The sequence below is a fragment of the Cervus elaphus genome, chromosome 20, assembly GCF_910594005.1.
Source record: "Cervus elaphus chromosome 20, mCerEla1.1, whole genome shotgun sequence".
Lineage (NCBI taxonomy): Eukaryota > Metazoa > Chordata > Mammalia > Artiodactyla > Cervidae > Cervus > Cervus elaphus.
In genome coordinates this window covers 103,730,370-103,749,536 of record NC_057834.1, presented here as the reverse complement: position 1 = coordinate 103,749,536, position 19,167 = coordinate 103,730,370, and the positions used below count along the sequence as shown (strand labels likewise).

General features: G+C 38.1%; 1 protein-coding gene across 5 annotated transcripts in view; it reads right to left on the bottom strand.

The window, feature by feature from the left end:
* DOCK7 (dedicator of cytokinesis 7) overlaps window positions 1-19,167 on the bottom strand; it is a 185,333-nt gene that overhangs the window by 153,608 nt on the left and 12,558 nt on the right. For all 5 annotated transcript variants that reach the window (XM_043877727.1, XM_043877728.1, XM_043877729.1 and 2 more), the window contains exon 2: window positions 5,758-5,863. In XM_043877727.1, the coding sequence (XP_043733662.1) occupies window positions 5,758-5,863 (106 nt within the window). The remainder of the gene's footprint in view (window positions 1-5,757; window positions 5,864-19,167) is intronic.

The window sequence follows — 19,167 nt, the reverse complement described above, 5'->3', positions numbered from 1 at the left end:
TACCTCCCCTTATCCGAAAGATATTTTGCAAAATTTTGTTCCCACTGTTGTTGTTATTCAGTCACTCAGTTATGCCCGACTCCTTGAGACCTCATGGACTGCAGCATGCCAGGTTTCCCTGTCCTTCACTATTTCCCAGATCCTGCTCAAACTCATGTCCATTGAGTCAGTGATGTCATCCAATCATCTTGTCCTCTGTTGTCCCCTTCTCCTCCTGTCTTCAATCTCTCCCAGCATCAGGGTCTTTTCTAATGAGTCAGCTCTTCACATCACGCGGTCAAACTACTGGAGCTTCAGCTTCAGCATCAGTCCTTCCAATGAATAGTCAGTGTTGATCTCCTTTAGGATTGACTGGTTTGATCTCCTTGCTGTGGAAGGGACTCTCAATAGTCTTCTCCAACACCACAGTTCAAAAGCATCAATTCTTCGGCGCTCAGCCTTCTTTATGGTCCAACTCTCACATGCATATATGACTACTAGAAAAACCATAACTTTGACTAGACAGACTTTTGTTGGCAAAGTAATGTCTCTGCTTTTTAACATGCTGTCTAGATTGGTCATAGCTTTTCTTCCAAGGAGCAAGCATCTTTCAATTTCATGACTGCAATCACCATCTGCTGTGATTTTGGAGCCCAAGAAAATAAAGTCTTTCACTGTTTCCATTGTTTCCCCATCTATTTCCATGCAGTGATGGGACTGGATGCCATTATCTTTGTTTTCTGAATGTTGAGTTTTAAGCCAGCTTTCTCACTCTCCTCTTTCACCTTCATCAAGAGGCTCTTTAGTTCCTCTTCACTAAGGTGGTGTCATCAGCATATCCGAGGTTATTGATATTTTTCCTGGCAATCTTGATTCCAGCTTGTGCTTCATCCAGCTTGGTATTTCATACAATGTACTCTGCAAATAAGTTCAATAAGCAGGGTGACAATACAGAGACTTGACGCATTCCTTTCCCAATGTGGAACCAGTCCGTTTTTCCATGTCCAATACTAACTATTGCTTCTTGACCTGCACACAGATTTCACAGAAGGCAGGTAAGGTAGTCTGGTACTCCCATCTCTTGAAGAATTTTCCACAGTTTGTTGTGATCCACACAGTCAAAGGCTTTAGCATAGTCAATGAAGCAGAAGTAGATATTTTTCGGGAATTCTCATAGGATGCCTTTTGTTAATTGTTTCTCTAGCTGTGCAAAAGTGTTTAAGTTTGACATAGCCCCAATTTGTTGACTTTTGCTCTTGGTATTTGTGCTTTTGGTATTATATAAAAAAAAGTCATTTCCAAGACCAAAATCAGGGAGCTTTTTCTCTACATTTTTTTCTAGGAGTTTTATACTATTACCTCTTCTGTTTAAGACTTTGATCCATTTCAAGTTAATTTTTGTGAGTGGTGTAAGATAGGGGATCAATTTCATTGCTTTGCATGTGTCTATTTAGCTTTCTCAGCACCATTTATTAAACAGACTATCATTTTCCCAGTTGGATGCTCTTGGCACCCTTGCAGAATATTAGACCACCATATGAGCAACATATGGTGGTCTAATATTTGGAGGATATTATGCTTAGTGAAATATATCAGACAGAAAAAGACAAATATTTTACAATATCACCTATATGTAGAATCTATAAAACAAACTAAAAATATAACAACAATAGCAAAAAAAAAAAAAAAAAAAACAGACTCACAGATATATAGAATAAACCAGCTATTACCAGTGGGGAAACAGAAAGGGGTAAGAGATTAAGAAGTAAAATTACTATTATAAGGCTTCCCTGGTGGCCCAGTGGTAAAGAATCTGCCTACCAATGCAGAAGACATGCGTTCAATCCCTGATCTGGAAGATCCCACATGCTGCAAAGTAACCAAGCCTGAGCACCACAACTACTGAGCCAGTGCTCTAGAGCAGAGGAGGTACAACCACTGAACCCACAGGCCACAACTGCTGAAGCCCACACAGCTGAGAGCCCACGTTCTGCAGCAAAAAGCCACTGCAACAAGAAGCCCGTGCAAGGTAACTAGAGAGCAGCCCCTGACCAAGAAACCAGAGAAACACCCACACAGCAACAAAGACCCAGCAAAGCCAAAAATAAATAACTATTATAAAATAAATAAGCTACAAGAATATACTATACAGCAAAGGGAATAGAGTCAATTTCTATAACAGCTATAAATAGTACAACCATTAAAGACAGTGAAACACTGTGTTATACACATGAAACTTATTTAGTATTATAAATCAGCCCTATCTCAATTTAAAAAAAAAAAAAGAGGAAGGAGAAACTACCCTCTTTTTTTAAATGCAAGTGATCTAAGACCAAATTCCATCTGTGGATTTTGTTTGATCCTGATTTGGATAAATCAATGACAAAAAGACAAGTGAAATAATTGAGAAAATTTAACATGCACTGGATAGTAGATGACACCAAAGAATTACAGACTATTTTGTTAAGGGTGATAACAGCATTGTGGCTAAATTAAAAAATGTCAATGTTTTTACTTGTCTTCTACTGCTGTGTATGTTTGAAGAGTCCCATAACTTGAAAAGAACTTTCTCAGAAAGAATATAAGAAGAGTTATTGAAGTCAGCAAGCTCTGACAACCCTTTGAAGGAATTCTGTTGCAAAGAAGAGCAAAGAAATACTGAAAGTGGGAGACTGATGGAAAAGTGGGGCAAAAAAAGAATTCTTTTAAATGGGAGAAATAACAGCACATCTGCATGTTTGTAGACTGATGGGAATGTAATGATCCAGTAAACAGAAAAAGTAATGTCATAAAAGAGCAGGGAGAATTACTAAAGTACTGTATTTTAGTAACAGAGAAGTTGGGATCTAGTTCATTACTGGTTTATCTAAAGTAACTGGTGGACAGACAATATGGATACAGATGATAAAATGTGAATACACATGGTGGTAGGAGTATGTGGATGCCCCTGACTGCTTCCATTTTCTCAGTGAAACAGGAAGCCAAGTCATCCTAAGACTGCAAATAGAGAACAGCAATGAGGATTTTAAGGGAAGAGTAGGAGGCATGAAATGAGTCGACTAAAACAGCAGGACAATGAGCAGACTAGGAAAAAAAAATATTTTTAGTTTAAGCAATGGAGAAGTCTTCATGCATTAATGGTCATATACGTAAAGTGAGACCAGTCAGTGAGACCTGTATATTTTTCCCCAGCCATACCCAGCGGCATGAGTGCTGACGTGAAGTAAGCAGAAGGCTGGGTTTAAACAGCACTGAGGTAGTGCCAATGACATGAGAAGTTAAAGAAATCAATGGTATATGCAAAAGAGTAGTTATAAATTTCAACAAATAATTTAAGTTGGTAAGGAGAGAAAGAAAAGAACATCAAGGAGTGAGAGACCCAAAAATGTTAGCAGGATCATGGATTCTAATCCCAGGAGAGCTGAAGTACAGTTGAAGTCAAAGCACCAGAATAAGAGAGCAAGAGACAGAAGAAGGGGCGGCCAGAGAATAAGGATTGTGGAACTGAGATTGCATGAGGCTTACAATTATTCATAATGACCAAATCCAGGGGTGACTATGGAAATGAACAGTGAAGGTGTAACACACAACACGGGAAATCAGCTGAAAAGAGGAGTTCAAGACACTCAAGAGGGTATTAGAAGGACCATCTCCATGCACACTGAAATCATCCAGAAATCTACATATTATAAACTTTCTCCAATCAGTATGTTGCTGTTGTTAAAAGTAAACTTCATATCTTAAAACTGAATAACAAACATTATAAACATGTCACTACAAGCCATTCAAACTACCATGCTCTGGCATACCATGTTTGTTCAAAAATTGGTACTATTTCACAGATAAAAAGAAAGTGTTAAAAAAAAAAAAAAAAAAAAGAAAGTGTTAATATAACTTTACCCAACTCACTCTTAACAACTTTTTCAGTTTTTGACAAATGGAGCATGTTTTTAATTCATATTCCTACTACAACTAATATCAGATTTTTTTTAATTAAAATTGATTATCCTCATGCCAGCTTCTTGAATAAAAAAACATATATTTATATCTCTGACACAGCTCCTGGCTTAAAGCAATAATTCAAAACTATATATTCCTTTCTATTGAAGGAGATAGATAATACTATGAATCTATACAATTATGTAACATTTACTTCAGTATCTATTGGGGCTTCCCTGGTGGCTCAGATAGTAAAGAATCTGCCTGCAATGTGGAAGACACAGGTTTGATCTCTGGGTTGAGAAGATTCCCCTGGAGAAGAGAATGGCTACCCACTCCAGCATTCTTGAGAAGAACTCTATGGACAGAGAAGCCTGCCAGGCTACAGTCCATGGGGTCACAAAGAATCAGACACAACCAAATGACTTACTTTCACTACTTTCAGTACCCATTATTTCTAGAAAAGATTCCTGAATTTTCATGTATGAATCCACCTTGGGTTTGAGAAGTTCTATTTATAAAATTCCAGAGTTGATTAAATCCTGAATATAAAGTTTTGGAGTAGATTAGGAAGTCAAAACTTCTCTAACACCTCCCAACACTCCCCTGACTCAAATTTGAGAAAAAAGTTATGTAGCAACTAATAAGGTTGTTAAGTGATACTAGTGATGGAACCCAATCTCCTGGCTCTTCAGTTCAGTTCAGTCACTCAGTTGTGTCCAACTCTTTGCAACCCCATGGACTGCAGCACGCCAGGCTTCCCTGTCCATCACCAACTCCTGGAGCTTGTTCAAACTCATGTCCATTGAGTCGGTGATGCCATCCAACCATCTCATCCTCTGTTTTCCCCTTCTCCTCCTGCTTTCAATCTTTCCAAGCATCAGGGTCTTTTCAAATGAGTCAGTGCTTTGCATCAGGTGGCCAAAGGATTGGAGCTTTAGCTTCAGCATCAGTCCTTCCAATGAATATTCAAGACTGATTTCCTTTAGGATTGACTGGTTTGATCTTGCAATCCAAGGGACTCTCAAGAGTCTTCTCCAACACCACAATTCTAAAGCATCAATTCTTCAGTGCTCAGCTTTCTTTATAGTCCAACTCTCATATCCATACATGAATACTGGAAACACCATAGCTTTTGACTAGATGGACCTTTGTTGGCAAAGTAATGTCTCTGCTTTTTAATATGCCATCTAGGTTGGTCATAGCTTTTCTTCCAAGAAGCAAGCATCTTTTAATTTCATGGCTGCAGTCACCACCTGCAGTGACTTTGAAGTCCAAGAAAATAAAGTCTGCCACTGTTTCCATTGTTTCTCCATCTATTTGCCATGCAGTGATGGGACTAGATGTCATGATCTTAAGTTTTTTGAATGTTGAGTTTTAAGCCAGCTTTTCCCTCTACTCTTTCACTTTCATCAAAAGGCTCTTTAGTTCCTCTTCACTTTCTGCCATAAAGGTGGTGTCATCTGCATATCTGAGGTTATTGATATTTCTCCCAGGAATCTTGATTCCAGCTTGTGCTTCAACCAGCATGGCATTTCTCATGATGTACTCTGAATATAAGTAAAATAAGCAGGGTGACAATATACAGCCTTGACGTACTCCTTTCCCTATTTGGAGCCAGTCTGTTGTTCCATGTCCAGTTCTAACTGTTGTTTCTTGACCTGTATACAGATTTCTCAGGAGGCAGGTCAGGTGGTCTGGTATTCCTATCTCTTGAAGAATTTTCTACAGTTTGTTGTGATCCACACAGTCAAAGGCCTGGCTCTTATCTTTCCACTATTTTTCATGGCCTAGTCAGAATGTAACTGTAACATACCATATCTTAAACACATTACTTACTGTGGTATGATGGGATATATTGCCAACAATGTTGAGGTTTTTGAGCAGCTGGGGAGAGCCACTATACTGTCCAGAGATCTGCTTCCTAACTTCAGCAGCCACAGTTCTGCAACAAAAAAAGCAAATACACTGTTTGCAAAAAGAAATCAGCTTAATTTAAAATGGGAGAAAGCAAAGTATATTAAAAGTTCATTTAAAGAACAACAAAATCTCAGCATATCAGTAAGATTATAAATTCATAAGATATTTTGGTAAATACTGCTTATAATTACCAGAGAAAGCAATGGCACCCCACTCCAGTCCTCTTGCCTGGAAAACCCCATGGACAGAGGAGCCTGGTAGGCTGCAGTTCATGGGGTTGCTACAAGTCGGACATGACTGAGCAACTTCACTTTCACTTTTCACTTTCATGCATTGGAGGAGGAAATGGCAACCCACTCCAGTGTTCTTGCCTGGAGATTCCCAGGGACGAGGGAGCCTGGTGGGCTGCCGTCTATGGGGTCGCACAGAGTCGGACACAACTGAAGTGACTTAGCAGCAGCAGCAGCAGCTTGTAATTACCTAAAACACCTTTATAATGCTGATGCAAGGTACAAAACTGACAGTCAACTTACATAAGGCCTCTTTTTGTATATGACATTTCAGGGAAATATTCTGGCTTATGATAGAGCTTAAAGCTATAATAAGTGTATATCATAAAGTATATAAATTTTAAGGATACAAAATTAATTCTAAAATACTTTATAAACAATATTCATGCCCCATAAAATTATTCCCTATTTTTACTTAACTAATAAAAATTGTCTGCATACTCTGGTATTAACGGCTTTCTATACTTTGAGTCTAATCACCTCTTCAGCTTTATATTCTATCTCAAATTGTTCTCAACAAACATAAATTGTTTCCTAGAATGCTGTTTCTCTCCTGTACCCGCAAATTCAACTCAACTATTTTAAAGGTAAAACTCAAATGGCAAGACTTTCATAACAGCTTCTTGACTCACCACAGTTAAAATAATATCCTTCTTTGAAACTCTTAGAGCATTCATCATAACCTAAACTCGCATTTTTCTCCTTCCTAGTTATTTTTTCCACATTCATGTATGCCCTATATAAACAGAGGCAATGGTTTCATTCACTGCTATTTTCCCTAAAATATTTAGCATGTGGCATTTAAAACAGAGAAATGTTTATTCTCCTCTGGGCCAGCTTGATGATACTTTTGTTATGGAATGTTCTCAAATTAATAGTTGAATTCAGAGCCCTGAACATCTTACTGCCCATTCAAATGTCCAGCTGAATTTCCAGACAATCTCATTATCCAAGAATTATCTGAATATTATATGATATCGTCTTTAGCCTCTTTCTTCTCTTCCATACTTCCTTACCTTTTTCATATTCAATCACTCCACACATACCTCTCGAGTGCTGTTAGGAGCTGACTAGTCAATTAGAAATCTTTGATACAAAGGTAAAAGAGCTATTCTTTAAGGCTCAAGATACTGAATTAGCTCAACTTTTTCTTTACTTGACTTGAAGTACTTTAGATCATATTTGTGCTTCATAAAAAGTGAATTTGGTATTTATAATTGCCAAAAGTTGGAAGCTTATTCTTTAACAGGTAAAAGGATAAACAAACTGTGTAGTACATTCACACAGTGGAATACTATTCAGCAACTAAAAAAAAAAAAGTGCTAGCAAGCCAAAGAAAAGAGACATGGAAGAACCTTAAGAGAATACTGCTAAGCGAAAGAGACAAGGTACTGTGTGATTCCACCTACACGACATTCTGGAGAAGGCAGAAGTATGACAAGGAGGAAAAAACAACAGCGGTTGCCAGGGGCTGCAGGAGGAAGGGGAAGGAAGAGATGAATAAGCAGTGCACAGGGGACTCTTAGGGCAGTGAAACCGTTCTCTATGGCACTACTATAACAGACACATATACTGTACATTTGTCGAAACCTAAAGAATGCACAACACAAAGAGTAAGCTTAATGTAATTTTTGGACTTTAACTAATAATAATGTATTAATATTGGCTTATATAGCATAACAGAGGTTTCACATTAATCCAAGATGTTAATAATAGGGGAAACTTGGTTGGGGTATAAACATGGGTGATCTCTTGAGTTTCCACTCTTCTTTAAATATAAAACTTCTCCCCCAAAAGTCTTAGTTTTAAAAAAAAAATAAGCAAATGAATAAAAAAGACTAACTGACGACAGACAAGGGAGAGAAGAGCATGAAGAAACCATCAGAGGTTAGAGATGAAAGAGAAAGAGAAAAGGTAACCTTGGAAGGAGAATACGGATTGAGGAGAGGGCAAAGGGCAAGACCTGTAAAGCACCCGGATGTGAGAGGATAGGAACGTTCACTTCAGTTTATGGCTCCCCTTAGGTCTTTTAATGACACCTATACTCTGTGAATGTCCATTAGGTTTGGTTTAAAGGTCTTACAATTTCCTGATGGGTTGTCAAAACTGAGACGAAAATATGAAAACACCTTTAAAGAGACAGAGAGAGGCAGAGAACAAATATTATATCTCTACCTTCCTCAGTGCTACTTAACTCAGCCTACCAACCTCAACACTACCTCAGTGTTCCTGTTTTTCAGTTTTTCTGTGGCTGAACCATGAGTAATCTGAATTGTAAACTGCTCTACTTCATCAAGGTCAAGATCTCACTAATTGTTAAGGCTTGCTGTTACTTCAGGTACAGCTAAGAAAGAAAGCCTCGCTAATTAACCATTACACCATCAATTAATTGAAAGACATACTCTGATTTCACAAAATGGGAAAAATGAAACAAAATTTAAAATATTACTTCCAAAAGAGACAATCTCTTGCTTAATAACAGAGACATGCAAAAGATTAATCTCCACATTACAAATATTTGTCTTATTTGTACAAGACATGATTTCCCCCAGAGAGAAAATCAGCAAAAATTTGTAAAATAAGAACCATTTCCAAACTGAGCTATAATGGTAATAAAAACTCAGCAAAAGATGTATTTATATTGAGACTCTCTACATGAAAAGATTTCCTCAATGGTAATTGAGGAAATTTTCTCAAATAGAAAAGTCTCTCTTAACTACACCATGGTCCAAAGTATGCATGACAAGAAATGTAATAAATATAGTTCCTGATATCAGTTAAAAGCCTTTAGCATAGATTACGTTTTTGATAATTTTTCCTATTCCTAATGTAGCTCATATAGTAAAGCAATACAAGGAAGTCTTTTTACTTCTAATAAGCTATTAACATCAACAGCAAAGTGGAAAGAGGTCAAAAATCCCACAGTTACTTATGCTCTTAAATTATAACAGCAGAATATCTTCTTCCTCTCCCTGAAGAACATGATCCAATATTTGACCTATTTATCTCCTTACCAACTCTCACCAGTTCCACAAACTCCCTCACTATGTCAACATGCATTACAGTTTTTACCCCCCCCCCAAAAAAATGCATTCACTAAGACCATTCATCAAGGGACATTAGGAATAAATAACAAAGGGTTCACATTCTGAGGGAAAATGATGTTGCATGTAACCTTTCATCTAACCTCATCCCACTTTCAGATGCCCCATCAACCATGATTCCCAAATGTCCCAAGACTAATCTGGGCCTCTCTGATCTTTACTCATTCTTCATGGGACCAGAGGAAACACCCAAGTGAAGATGGCAGGTGGATTCTTCACCACTGAGCCACCTGGGAAACCAAAGGAGAGTTCAGACTAAAATAAAAGAAGTTAGTTGAGCTACTCGTATAAAGTTTACCAAAAAAAAAAAAAAAAGTCCGCAATGTAATATGTCAAATAAGAATAATACCTCTTGGAACTGGTAATGTTTATACTGAAGACAGAACGCAGGGAAAAAGTGTAAGGGAATATACCATGGAATATACCAGGTAAGGGAACATATCAAAGACAAGGCAAAAAGGGCTAGCTAAAAAGCCCCAAAAGATAAAAGGTAAGAACAGATGATACTCCAATGCTGTGACTATACACGTCCAAGACTGATGACCAACAGGGTGAATCATAGTTCGATCATTGTGTACAGTTGGTATTAAAGACAAAAAGAGGCAAAAATAAATAAACAAATGCAACACTGTATCACCTTCCAAGTATTTGTGCCAAAAATGTCTAACCTGAACTGATTGGACCTATATAACCATAAGTTTGCTTTCTAAGTCTGTGAGTCTATTTCTCTTTTGTAATAAGTTCATTTGTGTGTGTGTGTATGGTTATCAGGGGAGGGTGGGGTGGGGAGGGATAGCTAGGGAGTTTGGAATTGATATATACACTGCTATATTTAAAATGGATAATGAAAGGGACTTCCGTGGTGGTCCAGTGGCTCCAGTTCCCGAGGCAGGGAACCACGTTTGATCCCTGGTCAGGAAATTAGATCCCATGTACCACAACTGAAAGATACTGCATGCCACAACTAAGATTTGGTGCAGCCAAAAAAAATTTTTTTTAATTTTTAAAAATAAAATGGGTAACTGAGAAGGAACCACTGTATAGCACAGGAAAACTGCTCAATACTCTATAACAACTAAATTGGAAAAGAATTTGAAAAAGAGTAGATACATGTATATGTTTAACTGAATTACTTTTCTGTATACTGGAAACTAACGTAACACTGTTAGTCAACTATAAAGTGAAGTTGAAGTCACTCAGTCATGTCCGACTCTGTGACTCCATGGACTGTAGCCCACCAGGCTTCTCCATCCATGGGGTTTTCCAGGCAAGAATACTGGAGTGAGTTGCCATCTCCTTCTCCAGGGGATCTTCCCCACCCAGGGATCGAACCCAGGTCTCCTGCATTGAAGGCAGACGCTTTACCCTCTGAGCCACCAGGGAAGTCCCAACTATACACCAATATAAAATAAAAAGTTTAAAAACAAGCAAAAAAAATCTGTATATCTAATATCTAGATCACAAAAAATACAGACAACAGTATTAACAATACTAAAAAAGGCAATCAGACAAAATCCAAAAGAAAAGTCATGTCTCTTTAACAAGTCAATGTGATGAATAAATAAACACAGTGGGCTAAGCTTTAGCACAAAAAAGACATAAGGCTAAAAATTAAAGTCTATTCAAAAAGAGAAAAAAAGACTTAAATATAACCAAATACAATGAATAGTTCTTTACTGGATCCTGGTTTGAACAAGATATTTCTAAGGATAATGAGAAATTTGAACATGGACAAGGTATTACATAATTAAGAATTAGTGTTTTTTTAATATGGGAAACAGTATTATAATAATGGAGGAAAATGTCCTTATATTTGAGAAAGGCAAATGAGGTCTATAATTTAGCTTAAGGGCTTAAAACTCTTCAGTTATTACTACTCTGCCTTAACAGAGAAAACTAGAAAACTAAATATGGAACACAGGTATGGCAAATAGTCTTCAAGAAGTGCATCATATCCTCCGTACATTCCTGAGTGATTAATTCTGCCTCTTTTACTCAGGTTAGACACTCATCCTCTGTGCTTTCAAAGCACTGTGTTCATCTGCATTCATTCAAAGCAATGGAGTTTCCCGGAGGCTCATTCAGATAGGCGGCGGACTAATCAGACTGTTTTCTATGGTGGAATGAGAACCTGGCCTTGCAGACAGAGTTTGATTTCAGCAATGGGAAAACCCAATGTTTGTAAACATTCTCTTTGAAAGAAGCACATAATCTGCAATGTAGGTTTTTCTAGAATGGTAGTAATGCAACTCACAAATGTAAAAGTATGGTGGGAGAAAAAAGAGTCTGGTGAAATATCAAAGATTTGGCTTCTCAGACCTGGCACACTCACTTTTCAGAGGTACCTTTGCAACCTCCTTGAGGAATGACTGAAGCCAAGGAAACTTTAATTCTGACAGGAGTATGTCTCTTTTTTTCTACAAATGTCTCAAAAGAGGTTAATTTCTGCCATTAAAGAAAATGTACATTTTTTTAACTGTCTGGTGGCACTTTCCTATCAAAAAATAACTCATTGTGATAACTGAGCAGATACATAGCATGTATCAAACTGTTCTGAAATCTATTTACCTGTCTCCTTATAAGGAACTAAGCAATTAGTTTTACCCAGCTTAGCACCCTCTAAAACAGTGCCTAGAACACTCTGGGTGTTTAATAAAGTTTAAAAAGCTGAAGTGAAAACTATGAGACTATAGAAAAATTCGGAAAACTCAACAGTGGCCATAGGACTGGAAAACTTCACTTTTCATTCCAATCCCAAAGAAAGGCAATGCCAAAGAATGTTTAAACTACTGCACAATTGCACTCATCTCACATGCAAGCAAAGTAATGCTCAAAATTCTCCAAGCCAGGCTTCAGCAATACATGAATTGTGAACTTCCAGATGTTCAAGCTGGATTTAGAAAAGCAGAGGAAACAGAGATCAAATTGCCAACATCCGTTGGATCATCGAAAAAGCAAGAGAGTTTCAGAAAAAACCTACTTCTGCTTTATTGACTACACCAAAGCCTTTGACTGTGTAGATCACAACAAACTGTGAAAAATTCTTCAAGAGATGGGAATATCAGACCACCTTACCTGCCTCCTGAGAAGTCTATACGCAGGTCAAGAAACAACAGTTAGTGCTCGCTTCGGCAGCACATATACTAAAATTGGAACGATACAGAGAAGGACATGGAAGCAACCTAGATGCCCATCAGCAGACAAGTGGATAAGAAAGCTGTGGTACATATACAAAATGGAATATTACTCAGCCATTAAAAAGAATACATTTGAATCAGTTCTAATGAGATGGATGAAAGTGGAGCCCATTATACAGAGTGAAGTAAGCCAGAAAGATAAACGCCAATACAGTATACTAATGCATATATATGGAATTTAGAAAGATGGTAATGATAACTCTATATGCAAGACAGAAAAAGAGACACAGATGTATAGAACAGAATTTTGGACTCTATGGGAGAAGGCGAGGGTGGGATGATCTGAGAGAACAGCATAGAAACATGTATATTATCAAGTGTGAAACAGATCGCCAGTCCAGGTTGGATGCATGAGACAAGTGCTCGGGGCTGGTGCACTGGGATGACCCAGAGGGATGGGACGGGGAGGGAGGTGGGAGGGGGGTTCGGGATGGGGAACACATGTAAATCCATGGCTGATTCATGTCAATGTATGGCAAAAACCACTACAATATTGTAAAGTAATTAGCCTCCAACTAATAAAAATAAATGAAAAATTTAAAAAAAAAACACAACAGTTTGACCTGGACATGGAACAATGCACTGGTTCCAAATTGGTAAAGGATTATGTCAAGGCTGTATTTTGTCATCCTACTTATTTAACTTATATGCAGAATACATCATGCAAAATGCTGGGCTGGATGAAGCACAAGAAGGAATCAAGATTGCCAAGAGAAATATCAATAACCTCAGATATGCAGATGAACACCACCCTTATAGCAGAAAGTGAAGAAGAACGAAAGAGCCTCTTGATAAAAGTGAAAGAGAGAGTGAAAAAGCTGGCTTAAAACTCAACATTCAAAAAACTAAGATCACGGCATCCAGTTCCATCACTTCATGGCAAATAGATGGGGAAACAATGGAAAAACAGTGGCAGACTTAATTTTCTTGGGCTCCAAAATCACTGCAGATGGTGACTGCAGCCATGAAATTAAAAGACACTTGCCTCTTTGAAGAATAGCTATGACCAACCTAGACAGCATGTTAAAAACAGACATCACTTTGCCAACAAAGGTCCATCTAGTCAAGGCTATGGTTTTTCCAGTAGTCATGTATGGATGTGAAAGTTGAACCATAAAAAAAGCTAAGCACTGAAGCTTTTGAACTGTGGTGTTGGAGAAGACTTTTGAGAGTCCCTTGGACAGCAAGAAAATCAAACCAGTCAATCCTAAAGTAATCAGTCCTGAATATTCACTGGAAGGACTGATGCTAAAGCTGAAGCTCCAATACTTTGGCCACTTGATGTGAAGAACTGACTCATTTGAAAAGACCCTGATGCTGGGAAAGACTGAAGACAGGAGGAGAAGGGGACAACGGAGGATGAAATGGCTGGATGGCATCACCGACAATGGACAGGAGTTTGAGCAAGCTTTGGGAGTTGATGATGGACAGGGAAACCTGGCGTGCTGCAGCCCATGGGGTCACAAAGAGACAGACACGACTGAGCAACTGAACTGATAAGAGAAATTCATAATTCCTCCTCCGAAATTCATAATTCCTCCTCCCAAAAAAGTAGTTAAATAAGAATGCTACATGGAAGAATTGATACGAACTTCTTAAGAGTAGGAATTACATTTTATTAATCTTCACATGCTATTCATGCGGTTCTCAAGGCAAGAATACTGAAGTGGTTTGCCATTCCCTTCTCCAGTGGACCACATTCTGTCAGACCTCTCCACCATGACTCAACCATCTGACTGCAGCCATGAAATTAAAAGATGCTTACTCCATGGAAGGAAAGTTATGACCAACCTAGACAGCATATTAAAAAGCAGAGACATTACTTTGCCAACAAAGGTCCGTATAGTCAAGGCTATGGTTTTTCCAGTGGTCATGTATGGATGTGAGAGTTGGACTGTGAAGAAAGCTGAGCACTGAAGAATTGATGCTTTTGAAGTGTGGTGTTGGAGAAGACTCTTGAGAGTCCCTTGGACTGCAAGGAGATCCAAGCAGTCCATCCTAAAGGAGATCAGTCCTGGGTGTTCATTGGAAGGACTGATGCTGAAGCTGAAACTCCAATACTTTGGCCACCTCATGCAAAGAGTTGACTCATCAGAAAAGACCCTGATACTGGGAGGGATTGGGGGCAGGAGGAGAAGGGGATGACAGAGGATGAGATGGCTGGATGGCATCACCGACTTGATGGATATGGGTTTGGGTAAACTCTGGGAGTTGGTGATGGACAGGGAGGCCTGGCATGCTGTGATTCATGGGGTCGCAAAGAGTCACTGAACTGAAACTGAACTGAAATGTTCACATCTTCAATGTCTAAGATAATTCAGACAATGGCAGGGGGAGAAAGTAGAATGGAGAGACAAGTATAATAGTGGAGAGGAAAAAAAGGAGGTAAGAAACAAGGATGAACTTAGAGACTACCCAGTATATGAACTTTCCAAATGCTTATCAGAGTAAACTAACCTATAAGTGTTGTTGGTTTCTAATTGACTGAAAGAAGATAAGAAGTATACCTTTTTATCTATTACTGTCAAATAACCAGGTAAGTGCTTGCTGGGGAGGAAAAAAGTCTGAATCAACAGAAGAGTTCTAAATGTATATAACTTTTTCTTTAAGAGTCTAGTAACATCATTACTATCCGATTTGTTAAGTGGTAAGTTTAAAAACTACTACTTAATCATAATGCTCTCCTACTCTATGTTAAACTCTTCTTTTTAACAATGTTTTAATAAGACAACATGTTTACTTATCTCAAAGTAGTCTCTAATATGTCTTTAGCAAATCTGCAAAGGGCTGGTTCCAGAACTACACTTAAAACTCTTTACTATTACATAAATACAGTTACTATGAGAAGTAAATAACCTTTCCCACTATGGAGAAAAGACAAAACAACTTGATAAAAGAAGACATCTTAAAAAAAAAAGGAAAATATACATGGTACTGGGGCACCCCAGGTGGCACTAGTGGTAAAGAACCCACCTGCCACTGCAAGAGACTTAAGAGATGAGATGTAAGAGATGCAGGCTGGATCCTGGGCTGGGGAAGATCCCCTGGAGGAGAAGCCTGGCAGTGCATGGAGTAGGAGAGTCTAGACACAACTGGAGTGACTTAGCATGCACATACACACGGTATTAAAGCTCAAACTTGAACTTCCCCTGGTGGTCTAGTGGTTAAGACTTTGTGCTCCCAATGCAAGGAGCATGGGTTTGATTCCTGGTCAGGGAAGATCCCGCATGCCATGTGGTGCAGCCAAAAATAAATAAATTAAATAAAACTCAAACTTCACAAAGAAGTAAAAACAAAAGGTCTATTTCTCTACCGTTTCCAATCCCCAATCCCATTCCCCACATGACCACTTAATGTTTTCTTAGGGATCCTTCAAGAAAAAGATATGTGTATATCAGTGTGTATATAAGAAATTCTTAATTTTTAATACTCACATATAGTGCTCGCTTCGGCAGCACATATACTAAAATTAATACTCACATATAACATCATACATAACCTTTTCTTGGTATCTTACATTATACACTTAATATATCTTGAGAATCTTTCCATATTAGCACATAAAATTAATAATAATATTCTATCAATGTTTACCAAGCACTTACAATGTACCAGATATTGCTTAAAGTGTTAAATTTCTTATACCTCATTTAATCTTCAGAAAAACTCTATGAAGTGGGCACTATAAGAGGATACTGAAATTTCAAGAAGTTCAGGTCATATTAACCAATAAGGAATAAATAGCCCTAAGATCTAAACTTAGAGCACTTACTCTTAACCACTGTTCTCCTCTTATCTAACATTGAGTCCATGAAATGGATAAACTGCAACATATTTAACCACTCCCTCAGTTCAGTTCAGTTCAGTCACTCAGTCGAGTCCGACTCTTTGTGCCCCCATGAATTGCAGCATGCCAGGCCTCCCTGTCTATCACCAACTCCCAGAGTTTACTCAAACTCATGCCCATTGAGTCGGTGATGCCATCCAGCCATCTCATCCTCTGTCATCCCCTTCTCCTCCTGCCCCCAATCCCGCCCAGCATCAGGGTCTTTTCCAATGAGTCAACCCTTCGCATGAGGTGGTCAAAGTATTGGAGTTTCAGCTTCATCATCAGTCCTTCCAATCAACACCCAGGACTGATCTCCTTTAGGATAGACTGGTTGGATCTCCTTGCAGTCCAAGGGACTCTCAAAAGTCTTCTCCAACACCACAGTTCAAAAGCATCAATTCTTTGGCGCTCAGCTTTCTTCACAGTCCAACTCTCACATCCATACATGACCACTGCAAAAACCATAACCTTGACGAGATGGACCTTTGTTGGCAAAGTAATGTCTCTTCTTTTTAATATGCTATATAGGTTGGTCATAACTTTCCTTCCATGGAGTAAGCATCTTTTAATTTCATGGCTGCAATCACCATCTGCAGTGATTTTGGAGCCCAAAAAATAAAGTCTAACAGTGCTTTCATTGCTTCCCCATCTATTTCCCATGAAGTGATGGGACCAGATGCCATGATCTTAGTTTTCTGAATGTTGAGCTTTAAGCCAACTTTTTCACTCTTCTCTTTCACTTTCATCAAGAGGCTCTTTAGTTCTTCTTTGCTTTCTGCCATAAGGGTGGTGTTCATCTGCATATCTGAAGCTATTGATATTTCTCCCGGGAATCTTGATTCCAGCTTGTGCTTCATCCAGCCCAGCATTTCTCATGATGTACTCTGCATACATGTTAAATAAGCAGGGTGACAATATACAGCCTTGACCTACTTTTCCCTATTTGGAACCAGTCTGTTGTTCCATGTCCAGTTTAACTGTTGCTTCTTGACCTGCATATAGATTTCTCAGGATGCAGGTCAGGTGGTCTGGTATTCCCATCTCTTGAAGAATTTTCCACAGTTTGGTGTGATCCACACACTCAAAGGCTTTGCCAGAGTCAATAAAGCAAAAGTAGATGTTTTTCTAGAACGCTACTGCTTTTTCAATGATCCAACATATGTTGGCACTTTGATCTCTGGTTCCTCTGCTTTTCTAAATCCAGCCTGAACATCTGGAAGTTCACGGTTCACATACTGTTGAAGCCTGGCTTGGAAAATTTTGATCATTACGTTGCTAGCGTGTGGGATGAGTGCAATTGTGCAGTAGTTTGAACATTTTTTGGCGGTGCCTTTCTTTGGGATTGAAATGAAAACTGACCTTTTCTGGCCCTGTGGCCACTGCTGAGTTTTCCAAATTTGCTGGCATATTGAGTGCAGCACTTTCACAGCATCATCTTTCAGGATTTGAAATAGTTCAACCGGAAATCCATCACCTCCACTAGCTTTGTTTGTAGTGATGCTTCCTAAGGCCCACTTGACTTCACACTCCAGGATGTCTGGCTCTAGGTGAGTGATCACACCATCATGGTTATCTGGGTCATGAACATTATCTGTAACATTATCTGTTACATTACATCATCTGTAGGCAGGTAATAGTTAAATGTTTAACTTAAACTTTGATAGTTAGCTTAAATAGTTAAACTTAACAGCGATATGCTTTCCTCCTTAAGACTGGAATGAAAGCAAGGACGTGCATTGTCACCATTCCTATTCAACACTATACTGAAGGATCCAGGCAGTGGAATTAGGGAAGGGAGAAGAGGAGGAAGGAAGGAAAGAAGGAAGAAAGGGAGAAGGAAAGGGAAAGAGGGAGAGAAAGGAGGGGAGGAAAGGGAAGAAATTAAAGGCAATAAGATTGGAAAGGAAGAAATAAACTCTTTAGTCACAGACAATATATCCTATAAGCAGAAAAGTTTAAGGAATCCACCAAACATTTCTAGAATTAATAAATGAGTTCAGCAAGGTCAGAAGATACAAATTTAACATTCAAAATTCAATTGCATTTCTATATACTAGCAATAAACTCACCAAAAATAATTCTTTAATTCCATTCATGATAACATCAAAAACAATAAAATACTTAAAATTAGATTTAACAAAATTGTAAGACTTTCACACTGAAAACTTTAAAATTTTACTAAGAGAAATCAATAAATTTCTAAATAAATTAAGACACAGCCTGTTTTCATGGATCTGAAGACTTAATATTGCTGATGGCAACTCCCTCCAAGCTAATCTACAGATTCAGTGTAATGCCTATCAAAATCCTAAAAGAACAGTTGCAGAATTGGCAAAATTCATGTTGATACTGATCCTAAAATGCTTACAGAAATGTAAAAAACAATTTTAACAAAGAAAAAAAAAGTTGAAAGACTTATACTTCCAGCTATCAAATTTTACTGTAAAGTAACAATGATCAGATGATATTGCAAGGACAGATATACAGATACATGATTTTTGACAAGGTATGAAGGCAATTCAATGAGAAGATGGTCTTTCCCACAAAGACTACTGCAACAACTGAACATTCACATGCAAAAGATGAATTTAGACCCTCATCTCACACTATGCACAAAAATTAATGAAAAATGGATCATAAACCAAAAGTAAAAGCTAAAACTTCTAGAAGAAAACAGAGAAGGAAACCCTAAGCATGAATTATGCAGTCTTAGATAACAACGCCAAAATCATAATCCACAAAAAGAAAATTACTGAATTAGACTTCATCAAAATTTAAAGTCTTTGTGCTTCAAAATTCACCATTAAGAAAATGAAAAAACAAACCAGACAGGAGAAAATATTTGCAAATCATTTATCTAATAAAGGACCTATATCTAAAATGTATAAAGAATTCTTGCAACTCAAAAA